The following is a 16,638-nucleotide window of genomic DNA, read 5'->3' as shown; positions in this document are numbered from 1 at the left end:
TACTAGCGGCAGTGCATTCGCATGGATAATTCTCAGCTTGTAAAATTCTTTTCCTAGTGCGGTAATCCTACTGCCTTATGCGTTTCTTATACAAATGTTTACGTTATTGCACAAGTAAATATAGACAAAATCGACAGTGACATAGCCAGAAATTCATATTTATTAGAGGGCCCTCTTAGATCATGGAAGAAAGGATGTTCTAACTACAGCATAGCTTCACACTCTTACTTTACAAAACAAGAACAACCCGCTTCCTAATACATTTAATTGTCCATAAAAAAACAATGAAATAAAAATTTAATTTTACATTTATCTTGAACTGTTGATCTCAAGAAGTATGTTCAGTATGTTCAGTATGTTCAGTATGTTCTGCAGCTTGATCTTCTGCTGCACCAGTTGGTGAACCAGGAACAAATGGAACGAAACCCCGTCCCCCAAAAACTGGTCTCATGAACTTGTCATCAAACTTTCTCCACAAGTAGTGAGCAGTTGTGGAAGCTGGATGTGTCATTAACAACCTTAAGCTGCTTGGTTTTCGGATTGGCTCACTGTTGCCTCTCTCACTTGGTTCACCGTTGCCTCCCTCGCTTGGCTGGCCGGCTTCCAGGAAAAGTACCCTCAAGTCTTCTAGACTTGGCATATCAGTCGCATCTGAAATGTTTGCTTTTGCATGTGGCTGTATCAGAGCGGAGATTAATGGCTTTGTGATGGAGCCAAATACCTGTTTGGAGAGAAGGAAAAAGATTCAAATGACCGATTTTAGTAATGCGACAAGTTCGTTAACCAAGTACAAAATGGCCATGTTTCTTTTGTGCTTCAGAGCTCTAAGTGCAAACAGTGGTAATCTACTAGTCCAGGAACCCAAGCTACCATCCCGAGATAGTAATGCACTAGTCGGATGATGTGAAAAGTCTGTTCACACATAGTGCTCTGAAGCCCTCAAGAAAAATCGAGAAAATGGACCTTACTGCATTGAGCCCTTCTACTATACATCAATGTATAGCATACATTGCCTTTTCCAATGGCCCAGATTCACTCGTTAAAATTCATGGATATATTCTAGAGTTTCGGTACTGCAACATATATAAGTTATAGAGACAAAAGCAGGCATACCACTGTGCTGAAGAGAACAACAATGATGGTACTGGTAATCATCAAAGAACCATCTTGCGTTGATGTTGATTCGGTGGTGTCTGCAAACTGCATTATCAAATTGTGCTGGTTAGTACTTCTGCAGAACCGAAAATCTTGTTCTCTTAGGTTTCAAAACAGCATCAACTTACTTGGTTGTATGACAAAGCAATGGTGACTGCACCCCTCATTAGGCCTGCCCACCACATTATAAACTGGTTTTTGAACTCGATTTTCCTACCCTCTCTTTTCATAAAACAGTTTTTGATGTTTGCAATCGGGAAGACAAATGCTGCCCTTCCGACTAATACAAGTCCAAACAGCATTGAACTGACACCAACTGAAGTCCCTGGACTGAACGAAAGAGTATGTTACAAGTCAGGCATAACACGTTTCAACATTATAACAACAGAGTCGGGGATAAAATACAATTTCTTCGAACTTGTTTTTCGCGTTATTATGAAGTATTAACGAAGATAATACTACGATTACTTAGATTAGTGAGATAATTACCTTGCATTGCTGGCTTTCCATTTGTCAATGTCCAAGGCATCCATGCCAACATAAAGGAATATAAAGGTTTCTGCAATGAACGACAATGTTGCAAATGCATGCCTGAAACAAACCATCAAGCAATACGGATTAAAGATTCATATTTCGCATTTCCTTTCATTCTAGTTTGACTAGTAACTCAACCGGCAGATCATCTACGAAAAGGATTACAATAGTGTCAAAAATTAGAAACGAAGAGGGAAATCTGGTCTTACTTGGTTGTTACCCTTGAGCTTTCTGTAACGTTGTGCCATGTATAATGTGACATAACTATGCCGCAGAAAAACACCGTCAAAATTCCACTGAGACTCATAAGCTGCAAAAGAAAGGCGATTTAGATATCTTTTGCTCTTATCTCGTTAAATTCCATTCTGAAATCAGTTCATCTGATCTGTTGCGATAATATTATTTTGTGGTAGATACTATGCAAAGTTCATAAAATTAGTCAAAGCCAGATTTCTGATTTGCTCGGTCTGCATTTGCTAGATATTTTTGGTGGGATCGCCGCTAAATACTTAGATGATCGACTACCATAAATTAAATAACAAGATAAACTGATTACAAGATACCGAAAAGAACTAAAGAAATACTCAGATACTAAAAATCAAAATCAATTCCTAGTCTTCTGAGGTTGACATCTAGGTAATGTAAAAACCAGTACTAATTAATATGAGAGATTTTGTTTAAGGTACCTCGGCCAACATGTATGACAAATAAGCCATAAGAATCATCAGCGCAACTTCACGATCTGTAGAATGCCTGTTCGAAAGAGAATCATAATGTCAGGGAAAGTAACTCACAAGTGTGGACAGATGAGGAAATGCAGCACCAGAGGCTAATATTTGAAGTGTCTGCTCATACCTTCCAAAGTAAAGCGTTTTTATGATAAAAGCGCTCATCAGACCGGCCTTAAACATTTTAAAAAATCAATGTTAGAACATAGAACAAGCTCTCTGATATAGTCCAAACAAAGTGATTCCTAACCATTTGAGCAATAATCTACAACTTACTGCTATACCAAGAAGAGTGCTGGTGAAGAAGAGGTAAAGAAAATTCCCCAACAAGGTCAACGCTGTAAAAGCGTCAACGTTGCTGACATCTAGCGATTGTACTGCGTTGAAAAGCACAATGGAGGTAGCATCATTCACTACTCCCTCCCCAAACACAACACTGTAAAGAAACGGTGTCTCATCTTGATTTAGAACCTTTGCACATGAGAAGAAGATTACAAGATTAGACATGAGTTGAAGAAAATGTTGTATTCGGATTGGGATTATAGATTACCTGCAATGTACAAACTGAATCAGTTGCTGAGAATATGGCACCGATCGCTGCACAGAGGAACCGGTAAGCACAAATGATCACTATATAATATAACAATGAAAACATAAAATTCACATCGAAACAATGATTGTAGATGAATTCGTAGTCACCTAGGAAGTCTTTAGTGGTCAGAGTTGTGAAACCGAATCTATTGAAAAGTAAATAGGCACCTGCAAAATGTTTCCAAAAAGAGCAACAGTTTGAAGATAAATTAGTCATAATTCCATTAGGGAAGCAACTTCCACACACTCCTGTTTTTGTGTGGCCTCTGCAGAAGGAGAAAAGTTGTGTGCAGAAATCATTTTCCTTCGATTAAATTTCGAAAGATTGCAGGTCTTACCTAGTGATATGAGGCAGAAAGAAATTACTGTACCGACGATTCCAAACAACAAAATTGTGGTGAAGTTCTTGAAAAACTGCTTTTTCTTGACCTGGAAACTGAACAAGATCAAAACTTCTGAGATGAGAACCAATGCTTAATCATAACTTTGAAGATCCCATGTGACAAAATTTAAGATTTGCATACTAAATTCAAGCACAAAGGCGATATTCGAGATCCAAATTCGAACAACATTAAAGAAACTACAAACCAAGCATTGAAATCGAAACCGGAAATTCATAGAATTGAGAGTTGATTCATACCCGGCATTGAAAATGATTGGAGGCAATAGATACAGAAAGAACAAGTCCTCACTAAAGATCAAAATCTTCGAGCTTTCGAACCCTGTCACCAGCAACACCACCACTCCAGCAACCAAACCCTGAAACCCAACAACACAAAAACAAAGTTAAACAACAAAAAGAACCAAAACTTCGCATAATTTTTGTGTTCTTGGCCCGAAAATTTCAGTACAAAAACCATGTGGCACAAATAAAAATGTACAACTTTTAACGTACCAAGAGAAGGGCAGTGATCGATTCATTCGCCCAGCGGTTCTCTTCGAGCAAATGACCGATAATGATACAAACACAGAGGAGTGTGAAGAACACAGTGAGTGCAATGACAGTGCTGGTGCTGAGAAATGAGGAATCTTGAAGTGGCAACTGAGACTGTATGGTTTCTAGAGCTGCCATTTTCTTTGGGTTTTTGTGTATCTGACTTTGGCATTCACCTGGTCGGATTTGAAGTCGATCCGAATCGGAGCCGAGAGGACGGTGCTGAGATGGATTGGAGTTTTTGGACCATGAAAAAGAAGAGAAGTTTCTTGGAGTGATGAGGCTTCTTGTTGGTTTTGTGTATGGTTGTCTTTGAATAGGAGGTCGTTATGGACTTAAAAAATTGGAGGGAAGAATGGTAGTTGACGAGCATGGATCCCCTGCAGAGGGATCTAACTCAACTGTTGTACTCCTGCCAAGTGATATTATTAGTAGAAATTAAGAAGTGATTTTTGTACACTTTAATTTTATTTTAACAGCTTTGTTTCAAGTTCAAACAAAAAAAAAAAAAAAAAGACATCTTTTTTTTTCGAACATTTAGATTGATTAGGATATAAGAAACTCAAATGATCGGAAAAAAAACTTACACTAAATAAAGAAAGCAACGTTGCGGAAAAAGCTACTCATTGCACATGCACGTAATACTAACACAAGATGATTTTGGACCTTGTAATGGGGCTTCAAACGTATCAATAATTTTGATAGCGTTGCTTGGCCATGTACGTGACTTTAACCGATCTAATTTGTCAAATATTGAAGAATATTGATACTTCTGCCAACCAGGAAGCTGAACGCAAACCAACCTTAAAAGCCAATCATTGTAAGACAAATTTACAGACCTTAAAAGTGTCAAAGAAAAAGGGCTAAAAAGGATGATGGACACATTGGACTTATCAACTTATCAACTTATCATATGTCATGTCACCCTCAAAAATTGAAAGCATATGAGGACGACGTGCCGTATGATACGTCCGACGATCCAGTGTCCTCCAGCTCCCACAGGCGAACGTGGCTCCACAAGTCTCGGCAGTCAGCACGTTCCAAATTTCCAATCTGAACACGTGTTGCAGGTGAGGTGAGGACCTGAGGGGCCCCACTTTGATCAGATCTTGATCTTACTTCAGGATTTGGATCCTCTCCTCAGTAGGGGATCCGAATGCTTTTGATCCAATAACACGAATTGTTAAATTTTGATCCAACGATTATAACTATTAGTGAAAATATGACTTTAGCCCTTCAAACTTAATTTTCTTCATATAAAATCCTACATAACCTTTTTACTCAAAGAAAACCCAATGACTAGGATCCACATAAGCAAATTCATTAACTTTGTATTAATTCACACATTTTACATTTTTCACATGCCTAAAATACCCCTATTACATACTTGATGTTGACAATTAATTGTAAGGAAATAGTAAATGATTTTGTAACAAGAAAAAAAAAGAAGACATTAATGTTAAAAATTTATTGCATATTACTTTTTTAGAAAGGTTTTGAATTTTCATAAAACTATTCGATTCAATTTTTTCACCCTACTCTTGAATACTTTTGAATTTATCCTTTTTTTATTAATATATTAGAACATTGGATTTCATTATCTACATGCACATTAATTTACCTACAAACAATTATACCATGGGTGTAATATAATCTCTCTTTTTTACAATGATGCAAAATAATGTTTATACCAACAATAAAACGTGCCTAACATATTTACTAATACATGGAAAATAATTTACCTATATTAAGAAGAAATGTAGTTCGATGCGTAGTATTAAAACTACTATGTTACACCCAGGTTTATACAACAATAAACCGTGCCTAACATTTCCAACAATACATGAAATATAACTTACCCACAAGTTAGAGAAATGTTATTTGGTTGGGTGTAGTATAAATTTTTTTAATAATTAGAAAAATTAAATATAACTAGGTGTAGGAAAAATTAAATATAACTAGGTGTAGTGTAATTTTTTTTTATATAATTAGAACAAATAATTTATCTACCTACTCTTTGAAATGTTCATTTCCAATGATGCAAAATGTTCATTACCTAACTACAAATTAATTTCCAATAATTTACCTACAACAATTATACCATGGGTGTAATGTAATATCTTTCTTTACAATGATACAAAATATTGTATGTACCAACAACAAAACTTGCCTAACATAAGTACTTGTACATGGAAAATAATTTACCTGTAACAAAAGAAATGCAGTTTGATGTATAAAATCAACAATATTATGTTCCACTCATGTTTATACAACAACAAAATGTGTCTAACACATATAAAAATACATAGAAAATAATTTAACTATTAGAGGAATGTTATTTGATTCAAAATATATAATATAGGTGTAGTAATTTTTTTTTTAAAATAATTGGAACAAACTAATTTACCTACCAATTAATATGGATAAAATTGCTACAAAATATGACACACCCCGTCCCGAAGGAGGGCATGCTGGCCGTCACGTGAGAGTGACGTAACCATTTGCACAGTTCGGAAGCTTTAAAATATACAACTTCTAAGATGAAACACCCGAAGGTGAGTCCTCATTTTTGGCCATTCTGTCAGAACACCGTTGAATTTCCTCGTAGTCACCACACCTTTTCAATTCTTGAACCTGGAGGGGCGCAAAACAAAGTTGAGTGGGTCAGCAAAACGTACGTATTCAAAACCTTCTTTTCTCTTTGAATATACTAACCCCTCGCCGTAAAACAAATATAGTTTCCCAGAAAATAAACATATATACGTATGTATAGATATGTCAATCATGCTCCATGATATACCATTCATGCTCACGATATGCCATTCATGCTCACAATATGCCATTCATGCTTGAGAATATGCCACAACAGAATCTCATAATCAAATATAAATGCTCAAGCGTAATTCACATCAATAACATATAATCTAGTAGCCGGGAGTCACCTAACGTGACCTGTACGGCTGCATCTAGAGCTCCAATCTCAACTCAATATCTGAATCTGCACACGAGTCGGAACCACCTAATGTGGTCTGTACGACAGGACTGGGTGTAATATATACGCTCTAGTGCTACGATCACGTGAAGACTGTGCGAATAATCGCGGGTCACCTACGAGTCGGAACCACCTAATGTGGTCTGTACGACAAGGCTTGCACCTAACTTGGATCCAAGGCGAGCGTGTGGTGCTGGTGAACATCACGTGAAGGACTGTGCCCTGGCCCTGGGCGGGAGCACTAACACCGGGGTGCAGATTATGAGCTCTCTAAACATCTCAACTACTACTATTGCATACAAACATGAATACCACTTACCTGGCACTTACCTGGGCCTCCTCAGCACCATGCAACAGTATGCATAATTATGGTAATGCACATATTAAAATATGATGCATATATGACAGGATATATAATTCGTATTTCTTTTAAAATACGTTTTCTGGGAAATACGTCAAGCATACGTATATATATATATATACTGAAAAATAACTGCCCACTCACATATCACATCGACGTCTCGTAGGTCCCTGAGCCTCCCCTAGATTGGTTACATTCTTCCTCTGTATAATTTTCACCTATACAAAAAGTAACCAAATTGACGTTATTTAACGCGCATACACCAAACATTCGTCCATAACTTTCTCATACGTTACTCAATTTGGGTGTATGAATATACCACGGTGATCTACACGACGTCACGAACGCGTGACAATTTTCAGAACTCAATTTGGAGCTCTCACGCGCCCCCACGCGCACTGTTCACGCGCTGCCCACGCGCGCGTCTTCTTCCTCGCGTCGCCGGACTGGTTTCGCCGGAGATGGTGTTTTGCCGGAATTTCTGGGTAAATTTCAAAGTGTCATAACTTCTTCATTTCTTAACCATTTTCGACGTACTATATATCAAAATGAAGGTATTGACGAGACGAACACATCCATACCTTTCTTGACCCCTAACTCGCCGTGGTTTCGCCGGAAAAAGCCCCGACAGCTCCGGCCAACTTTGAACACGACGATCCCGACGTCCAAACTTCTCCAACGAAGTACTCCGAGGCTCCTTGGGACCTCACTAACACATCTACAAGCTTCAAAAGTCCAAAAACTAACTAGATTAATCTTTCATGAACAGTACTCGAAATCGGAATACCTCGAATCGACACGAAAACGAAGGATTTCTCACCTGAAAATGGTATGGTTGCACTCGTACGAGCTTCACGAGTTCGATGGTGTCCTTAGTTTCTTCGATCCATCAAGGTTTGGGTGATTTGTGTGTTGTCCGTACGTTTTTGAAGAAAGAAGAAGGAAGAACGGAGCTTGGGAGAGAGAGAGAGAGAGAAGAGACAGAAAAGAGACAGAGGGAGAGGAAAACACGGGAGAGTGAAACGGGGTGTATGAGTGTGTGTGTGGTCCTACAACACCACACAACACAAAACTACACGTAAAATAACGAACTAGGGGTAAAATTTGTAATTTCAAATGTACGTTTCAATATTTCCGGGACGGGATGTCACAACCTACCCTCCTTAATAGAATTTCGTCCCGAAATTCAAAACAACCAATCAACAACCCCTAGTGGTCAAAGAACAATCTAGAATACAAATTCCTCGTCTGATCTTCTGTCTCCCATGTAGCTTCCTCGACTGACTGATTTCTCCACAAATTCTTTACCAATTACACTGTCTTAATTCTCAATACATTCTTTTTTCCAATCCAAAGTCGTCCTTGGTTCCTCAACCAGTCTAATCCGGATTAATTTTCAATAGTTGCATCGGAACTCCATGTGACGAATCTGCCACCTAGTGACAACGCATCGAAATATAATACATTATGCACCTTAGCCAATTCTGAAGACATCACCACTTGTATGCAACTTCATCGATTCCTTTAGTGGTCAAAAACGGTCTGATGTGTTTAAGACTTATTTTGTCTCCTTTCCAAATCTCACTATTTCTTTTCGTGATGAAATTTCTAAAAATGTTGAATCATGAAACACATCATGCTCTTACAATAACTCTGGAAGTAATTCAAGCAACTTCACCTACTCTTCGATGATCACATAAAGTCCGAGGTACTTAGGACTTAATTTGCTTTCCTTTCCAAGCCGTATCATACTTTTCTAAAGTGAAAACTTCAAAATTATAAGATCATCTACGTTAAACACTCGATTAGTGACATGTTCAACTATTAATCTCTTTTGCCAGTCCTGGCTACTCTCAGGTTAAACTTAATCACCTGAATACTTTGAGAAGACTCATCCATAGTTTCAGGGCCTACCAAAACTCTTTCATGATCGAATCTTCTCTATCCAGAAGTATTTCTTCCACAATTCAACAAAAATCGACACATTTCATGGTCCTTATGGCGTTACTTTGGAAACTGTGCAACCAACATACTTAAGAAATTCAGCAGTTCCGTAACCCAAATCTCTTCTCCATAAAACATATAAGTACTGTTGTACTGTGGTTGTTACTCAACACTGGAGTAAATGTACTAACTTGGTACATTGATCAACTATCACTTCAAGTTCAATCATAACCATCATATTCTCGAACTCAGCAATCTTTCTTTTTCCCTTCTTTCTTTGCCTTGGTTAATTCTTAATTTTCTTCGTTAACCATTTAAGTCTTGAGTATGACCTTACTAAAAAGACTTAACTTGAAAATTAGCAATTACAACTTCTTCTCAAACTTCCATTCTCAACTTTACTTCAGTTGATTTCTAATCCACAAGAAGACAATCTTGGCAAGCGTGCCAGACATCAACTCTTACCACCGTCTTTTCACCAAGTGCATCAGCTAGAACAATTTTACGATCACCCTGGTCGTACAATCATGTTCATTAAACAATTCAATCCACCTTCGCTGCCTCATAACAAAATCCTTCCAAGTAATGGATATTGGAGACTTTTTGGATTCGTAAAAATCTTGCATTCTTACCAAATATAATGTCTTCATAACTTCACAGCAAGAATGGTAATCATGACTTCCAAATCACCAGTAGGGTAATTCATTTCATGAGGTTCCTTTCGTCGTGAAACGTATGTAATCACCCTAACATTTGCATCAACATGCATCCAATACCATTCAAGAAACATCACTAAAATTTTATGATTACCACTATTCTCTGGGAATACTAAATTACGTGCATGAGTGAGGAAATGCTTCAGTTGTTGAATCCTTTGCTCACAATTTCCTTCCCACTCATACATAACCTCTTTTCTCAACAATCTCGTCAATGACAAAGCAATGACTGAAAAATCTTTCACGAACCGTCCATGATAGCTTGTTAAGCTAGGATAACTCCGAATCCCAATCACGATTCGTGATTATTCTAAATTTTCAATTTCTGCTAAACTTAGCATACAATCGACCTTCCCTCGATCTTTGCAATACCGATTTAAGATGTTTAGCATACTTTGCTCTAGTCTTATCAATCCTTTCAATAGCAACAATAACAAATCGGTCTAGATATCATTGGAATACTTCATTCATCAAATTCATAAAGTAGTAGATGCATTCGTCACTCCGAATGGCATCACCAAAACTTGAAATGACCTTAACGAATCCTGAAAGTTATCATAAGGGCATCCTCACCGATAATCTTCAACTAATAATATCCAGACCTTAAGTCCTTCTTAGAAAATATACAACCACCTCAAAGCTGATCAAATAACCATCAATGTGAGGTTACGAATAACGGTTTTCAATTGTTACTCGATTCAACTGCTTATAATCAAAGCACAGCCTTAACGTCCATTTTCTTTCTCACCAATAAACTGGTGTTCCCCCAACGTAATGTACTAGGTTGAATAAAAACCTTTATCAACCAATTTCCAATTCTCTTAGTTCAAAAGGCAACATTCTATAATATATGGTTTGTACCTGGAGACAAATCCATAGTGAACTCTACATCTTTAACTGACAACAATCCAGGTAAATTCTCAGGGAAAACGTCAGGTAAATGTTTGACTACTCCCACTTCTTCCACGCTACTAGAAGTGACATCTTTTAGCACCACGTGAGATAAGTATCCTTGGCAGCCTTTTAATAATAATCTCTTTGCTCTCACAACATAAATAACGGCCTGCCTCACTCCACTTTGCATACTTACAAAAGTAATCTCTAGTCATCCAGACCGATGGAAAATAACATATAATCAATTCAACATTCGGCTATAAACATAGCTCATACTCTTTCATTCTAATCAACTCAGCCCTCGGCGGCATATATAACTCATAATCAACTCATCATATCATGTATATCTTGCACACATTCAGTACCACCTCGCGTGGTCTGCAACTCGTCACTGTATATAACATAATATGCTCTAGAATAACATCGAAATCTACAATCTAATAGAACAAAAGTAGCTAGCAACAATACTCTACTAATACTGAGCACTCTGAATAAGTACGATACTAACATAGGATAACCTACCGGTTTACTTGCTTAACGAATCCACGAATAAATTATTAATATTACGGTCTGCAGCCCGCAATACTGATAAATCATCGTTGTCTCGATAAGTAAGCAACAACTCTCGAGGGTGTAATATTACTATTTTGCCACTCATTAGAAAATACATACACACGTCTCAACCGCGTTTAAATACTACTTTCTAGGCAATAACAATAATAACGTAAAATTTCTACATTAACAACAAATAGACTTTAGCTAAGTCATTAAGAATAATTATCGTACTCCTAATCAAATCCGAATAATTCTGAGTATCTTGCAGTGATGTGTGGTTAACACATCCCTGGGCTTGTTGTTGTCTCCCACAACCTCTATTAGTGTAAATACTTCGCTCGTGTACACCACGGCCTAACTGACCATAATTAATATATCCAGGAACTTGCTGGATCGGCGCCAGTTGTGGCAAAGAAGACTGCTAGGGCTTCTGTTGGCTTTGGACATAATTTGCAGTTCTATGTCCCATCTATCCACTTGTAAAGCGTCCAATGCTTTCTCACCTACATTCTCAAAGGTGTCCATTATTGTACCTACAGCCCAAAGGTACATTTCTTTTACCAAAATCACCTTGTCTTTGAGATCTGGGATTACCAATACATCTATCACTTTGACTTTGACCAATGGCATTAAAACCTTTGCCAAAAGAATTAGAATCAGCTTCACTTCTTTTGAAGTTCCGAATCTTTCTATATTCTTGACATGACGAATCATTAACTTTATCGTCCTCTTTTGATTCCCATTCTTTTATCATTCTTCTTTACTCTCGCTGAACATGTTCTCAGAGTCCTCAAGGCTCAACAACATCTTGTATACTCCTGGTAAGAATTACAATGGATAGTGGTCACCCAAAGTACCACTGCCTTATGCCACCCAGCCTAAAACAATATAACACTTCAATCAAAATAGCAGCAATATTCGAATGGGACGAGGCAAGTCTGAGAACTTTCTATAATACTCATTGATCGTCAGCTTTCCTTGTCTCACATTTGCAAACTCTTGCTTTCTACCATCGTAAGATGCCAAAGGAAATAATTCTTTTCTTTAAACAAGTCCTTAAACAATTCTCAATCGGCTGTTTCCTTCGGTGACAACGAATTATACTCCTGTTTCCACCAGGATACAAGTTCATAACTCAAACCAGGTAGTCGTCTCAACCCTTCTGTCAAAAGGAAGATTCCTTTGACTTGCATAATCTAAAACATCTTTTCCAAAAGATTAAGCCATCGCTTTGCTCCCTTAGGTCCATCATTTTTCCATAAGGTGATTCAAATTCCACTCATAACCCATCTTAAAATGTCCCTTTTTGATAATATACTGAATCACCAAAATAATAATTTCCCCCAACAGCTAAATCAGGGAGACTAAGTTCCTCTAACTACGTGGTTTGCTACGAGGCGGTGTAGTTCTGACAGAATTCACTAGAACTTCTCAAGATGTCCAAGATTGAAACTAGGCTCTGATACCAACTTGACACACCCCGTCCCGAAGGAGGGCATGCTGGCCGTCACGTGAGAGTGACGTAACCATTTGCACAGTTCGGAAGCTTTAAAATATACAACTTCTAAGATGAAACACCCGAAGGTGAGTCCTCATTTTTGGCCATTCTGTCAGAACACCGTTGAATTTCCTCGTAGTCACCACACCTTTTCAATTCTTGAACCTGGAGGGGCGCAAAACAAAGTTGAGTGGGTCAGCAAAACGTACGTATTCAAAACCTTCTTTTCTCTTTGAATATACTAACCCCTCGCCGTAAAACAAATATAGTTTCCCAGAAAATAAACATATATACGTATGTATAGATATGTCAATCATGCTCCATGATATACCATTCATGCTCACGATATGCCATTCATGCTCACAATATGCCATTCATGCTTGAGAATATGCCACAACAGAATCTCATAATCAAATATAAATGCTCAAGCGTAATTCACATCAATAACATATAATCTAGTAGCCGGGAGTCACCTAACGTGACCTGTACGGCTGCATCTAGAGCTCCAATCTCAACTCAATATCTGAATCTGCACACGAGTCGGAACCACCTAATGTGGTCTGTACGACAGGACTGGGTGTAATATATACGCTCTAGTGCTACGATCACGTGAAGACTGTGCGAATAATCGCGGGTCACCTACGAGTCGGAACCACCTAATGTGGTCTGTACGACAAGGCTTGCACCTAACTTGGATCCAAGGCGAGCGTGTGGTGCTGGTGAACATCACGTGAAGGACTGTGCCCTGGCCCTGGGCGGGAGCACTAACACCGGGGTGCAGATTATGAGCTCTCTAAACATCTCAACTACTACTATTGCATACAAACATGAATACCACTTACCTGGCACTTACCTGGGCCTCCTCAGCACCATGCAACAGTATGCATAATTATGGTAATGCACATATTAAAATATGATGCATATATGACAGGATATATAATTCGTATTTCTTTTAAAATACGTTTTCTGGGAAATACGTCAAGCATACGTATATATATATATATACTGAAAAATAACTGCCCACTCACATATCACATCGACGTCTCGTAGGTCCCTGAGCCTCCCCTAGATTGGTTACATTCTTCCTCTGTATAATTTTCACCTATACAAAAAGTAACCAAATTGACGTTATTTAACGCGCATACACCAAACATTCGTCCATAACTTTCTCATACGTTACTCAATTTGGGTGTATGAATATACCACGGTGATCTACACGACGTCACGAACGCGTGACAATTTTCAGAACTCAATTTGGAGCTCTCACGCGCCCCCACGCGCACTGTTCACGCGCTGCCCACGCGCGCGTCTTCTTCCTCGCGTCGCCGGACTGGTTTCGCCGGAGATGGTGTTTTGCCGGAATTTCTGGGTAAATTTCAAAGTGTCATAACTTCTTCATTTCTTAACCATTTTCGACGTACTATATATCAAAATGAAGGTATTGACGAGACGAACACATCCATACCTTTCTTGACCCCTAACTCGCCGTGGTTTCGCCGGAAAAAGCCCCGACAGCTCCGGCCAACTTTGAACACGACGATCCCGACGTCCAAACTTCTCCAACGAAGTACTCCGAGGCTCCTTGGGACCTCACTAACACATCTACAAGCTTCAAAAGTCCAAAAACTAACTAGATTAATCTTTCATGAACAGTACTCGAAATCGGAATACCTCGAATCGACACGAAAACGAAGGATTTCTCACCTGAAAATGGTATGGTTGCACTCGTACGAGCTTCACGAGTTCGATGGTGTCCTTAGTTTCTTCGATCCATCAAGGTTTGGGTGATTTGTGTGTTGTCCGTACGTTTTTGAAGAAAGAAGAAGGAAGAACGGAGCTTGGGAGAGAGAGAGAGAGAGAAGAGACAGAAAAGAGACAGAGGGAGAGGAAAACACGGGAGAGTGAAACGGGGTGTATGAGTGTGTGTGTGGTCCTACAACACCACACAACACAAAACTACACGTAAAATAACGAACTAGGGGTAAAATTTGTAATTTCAAATGTACGTTTCAATATTTCCGGGACGGGATGTCACAAAATATATCACAAAAAAAAAAAAAAAAAAAAAAAAACTACTTTTCTAGTTTGCAATAGATACGGTTAATGCAAACACTTTTTTCATTTTATTTCACTTTTTCTACTACTGTTAATTTGGCATAAATTTAGGAATTTGGAAAAGAGACCATAAAGTATGAGTGGCATGAGTGTAAATAAATTGTATTAATAGGTCAATAGTGTTCCTATATATTTGCAAATTTTAAATTTGGACTTAAACTGGATCTTTAAAGATAGATGACTTTTTATCTAGAAGTAATGAATTGTAAGGGTCAAAATCTAAAGCATCCTTATAATTTTTAGAATGATCTCCTGTTTATAGTTATTGAATCAAAATTCAACGGTCCGTGTTATTGTATCAGGAGAATTCGAACCCTTGGAGAATCCAAATCCCTTACCTCCCACGAGAAGTCTTCTCTGCCGAGAGAGTGATTAGCGGTGGTTATGCATCTTGCTTATCCACGATGGATCTCAAACTCCAACTCCAAGTAATTAATCATGAACACCTTTAAAGGTTTATGTTATCATCCAAGATAGCGGCCAAAAGTAGGAATCGATCTTTTTTGGCTCCATTTGGGAGGATATCGTCTACAGTTTGTAGTTATATTTACAAACGTTTTTTATTTATTTTTCATATGTCTTTGTTAATATTTGTCTTTTGATTTTTTTTTTTTAATTTATCCGATTCGACGATCAAAAATTAAGAAGGATGTGTAAGAGATAAAAATAGATGTATGGATCACTCTTGTAACGTTATGTTTGTGCTCGTAACATTTTGCTTTGTCTTTACTATCGTTTTTGTTAATCACTCTCTCCTTTTGAATTTTGGTTACGTCCTTTTGTTTGTATTATTTTCTTTGTTATTAATAGAATACGATGAAAGATGGACGGAGAAGGAGTTTCCTAAGTATAGTTGTTCTCACTTGTGCGAAGGAGGGTAACTTGGTTAAATCAACTAATTCACTGATTAGTATGACAAAAAGTCTATTTACAATATAACTAATATGCATATAAAACTCGCAACAAGATTTCTTACACGTTATCATTCTTGAAGAGCGAATCGCCTAATCTTTCCTCACTTCACTTGCAAAAAAATATAGAATATAAAAAGGGATCAAGATCTTATTATATTAAGTATTTGGATAAATGATAAAAAACTACCTCAAATATTAGGCTCACGACACTATCATACCTTATCTTTAGAATTTGATCCAATGTTATACCTTTCGTTACTTAAGCGTGAATTTTTCAGTTAAATGCTGATGTACCTTAATTCGGGATCCACTTTCTATTAAAAATTTAATAAAATATTATTAAAAACTAAAAAAAAATTTAATATTTTTTAAATATTAAAATAATACAAAAAAGTAACCCAAAAAAAAAAAACCCTCAGTTCGTCATTTTCTCCCCCCTTCTCTCTTTTCTTGCCCTTCGAAAACCCATCAACCCCCCCCTCGAAACCCCATGCCTGAACCCCACCCCACCCCCCGTCCCGACCCAGATCCCGTCACACCTCCCAAAAATATCATCACCAGCAACCCCCACCCCCCCCCCCCCCCCCAAAAAAAAAGCCAACCTGCAACCCAGAAAGAAGTAGAAAGGAAGGAAAAAGAAAAAAAAGAAAAAAAAAGAAATCAGTTTGTCTCTCCTCCAATAGTGGAGGTAGTTTTTTTATAATTTA

The 16,638-nt window shown here is 37.9% G+C and overlaps 1 protein-coding gene and 2 long non-coding RNA genes across 3 annotated transcripts; all 3 read right to left on the bottom strand.

The window, feature by feature from the left end:
- Positions 1-142: 142 nt before the first annotated feature.
- Positions 143-4,793, bottom strand: LOC137722692 (sodium/hydrogen exchanger 1). The gene is made up of 14 exons (XM_068461752.2): positions 4,530-4,793; positions 3,904-4,354; positions 3,649-3,767; positions 3,347-3,444; positions 3,117-3,176; positions 2,968-3,014; positions 2,694-2,888; positions 2,545-2,591; positions 2,376-2,442; positions 1,899-1,999; positions 1,645-1,746; positions 1,284-1,485; positions 1,114-1,200; positions 143-721 (listed from the first exon to the last, which is right to left on the bottom strand). The coding sequence occupies exons 2-14, from the start codon at positions 4,078-4,080 to the stop codon at positions 329-331; spliced, it is 1,695 nt and encodes a 564-aa protein (XP_068317853.2). The 5' UTR covers positions 4,081-4,354; positions 4,530-4,793; the 3' UTR covers positions 143-328.
- A 1,592-nt stretch (positions 4,794-6,385) lies between these two features.
- On the bottom strand, positions 6,386-9,223 carry LOC148697640 (uncharacterized). The gene is made up of 5 exons (XR_015961863.1): positions 8,116-9,223; positions 7,877-8,020; positions 7,615-7,776; positions 7,440-7,513; positions 6,386-6,576 (listed from the first exon to the last, which is right to left on the bottom strand). It is a non-coding gene; the product is annotated as an uncharacterized LOC148697640 (long non-coding RNA).
- Positions 9,224-12,436: 3,213 nt separating this feature from the next.
- On the bottom strand, positions 12,437-14,898 carry LOC148697639 (uncharacterized). Its single transcript, XR_015961862.1, has 5 exons — positions 14,607-14,898; positions 14,368-14,511; positions 14,106-14,267; positions 13,931-14,004; positions 12,437-13,067 (listed from the first exon to the last, which is right to left on the bottom strand). It is a non-coding gene; the product is annotated as an uncharacterized LOC148697639 (long non-coding RNA).
- Positions 14,899-16,638: the final 1,740 nt, after the last annotated feature.

This window comes from Pyrus communis, chromosome 4, assembly GCF_041283825.1.
Source record: "Pyrus communis isolate YQ-2024b chromosome 4, ASM4128382v1, whole genome shotgun sequence".
Taxonomy (NCBI): Eukaryota; Viridiplantae; Streptophyta; class Magnoliopsida; order Rosales; family Rosaceae; genus Pyrus; species Pyrus communis.
The sequence above is the reverse complement of the archived record's forward strand: the minus strand, read 5'-3'. Positions and strand labels throughout refer to the sequence as shown.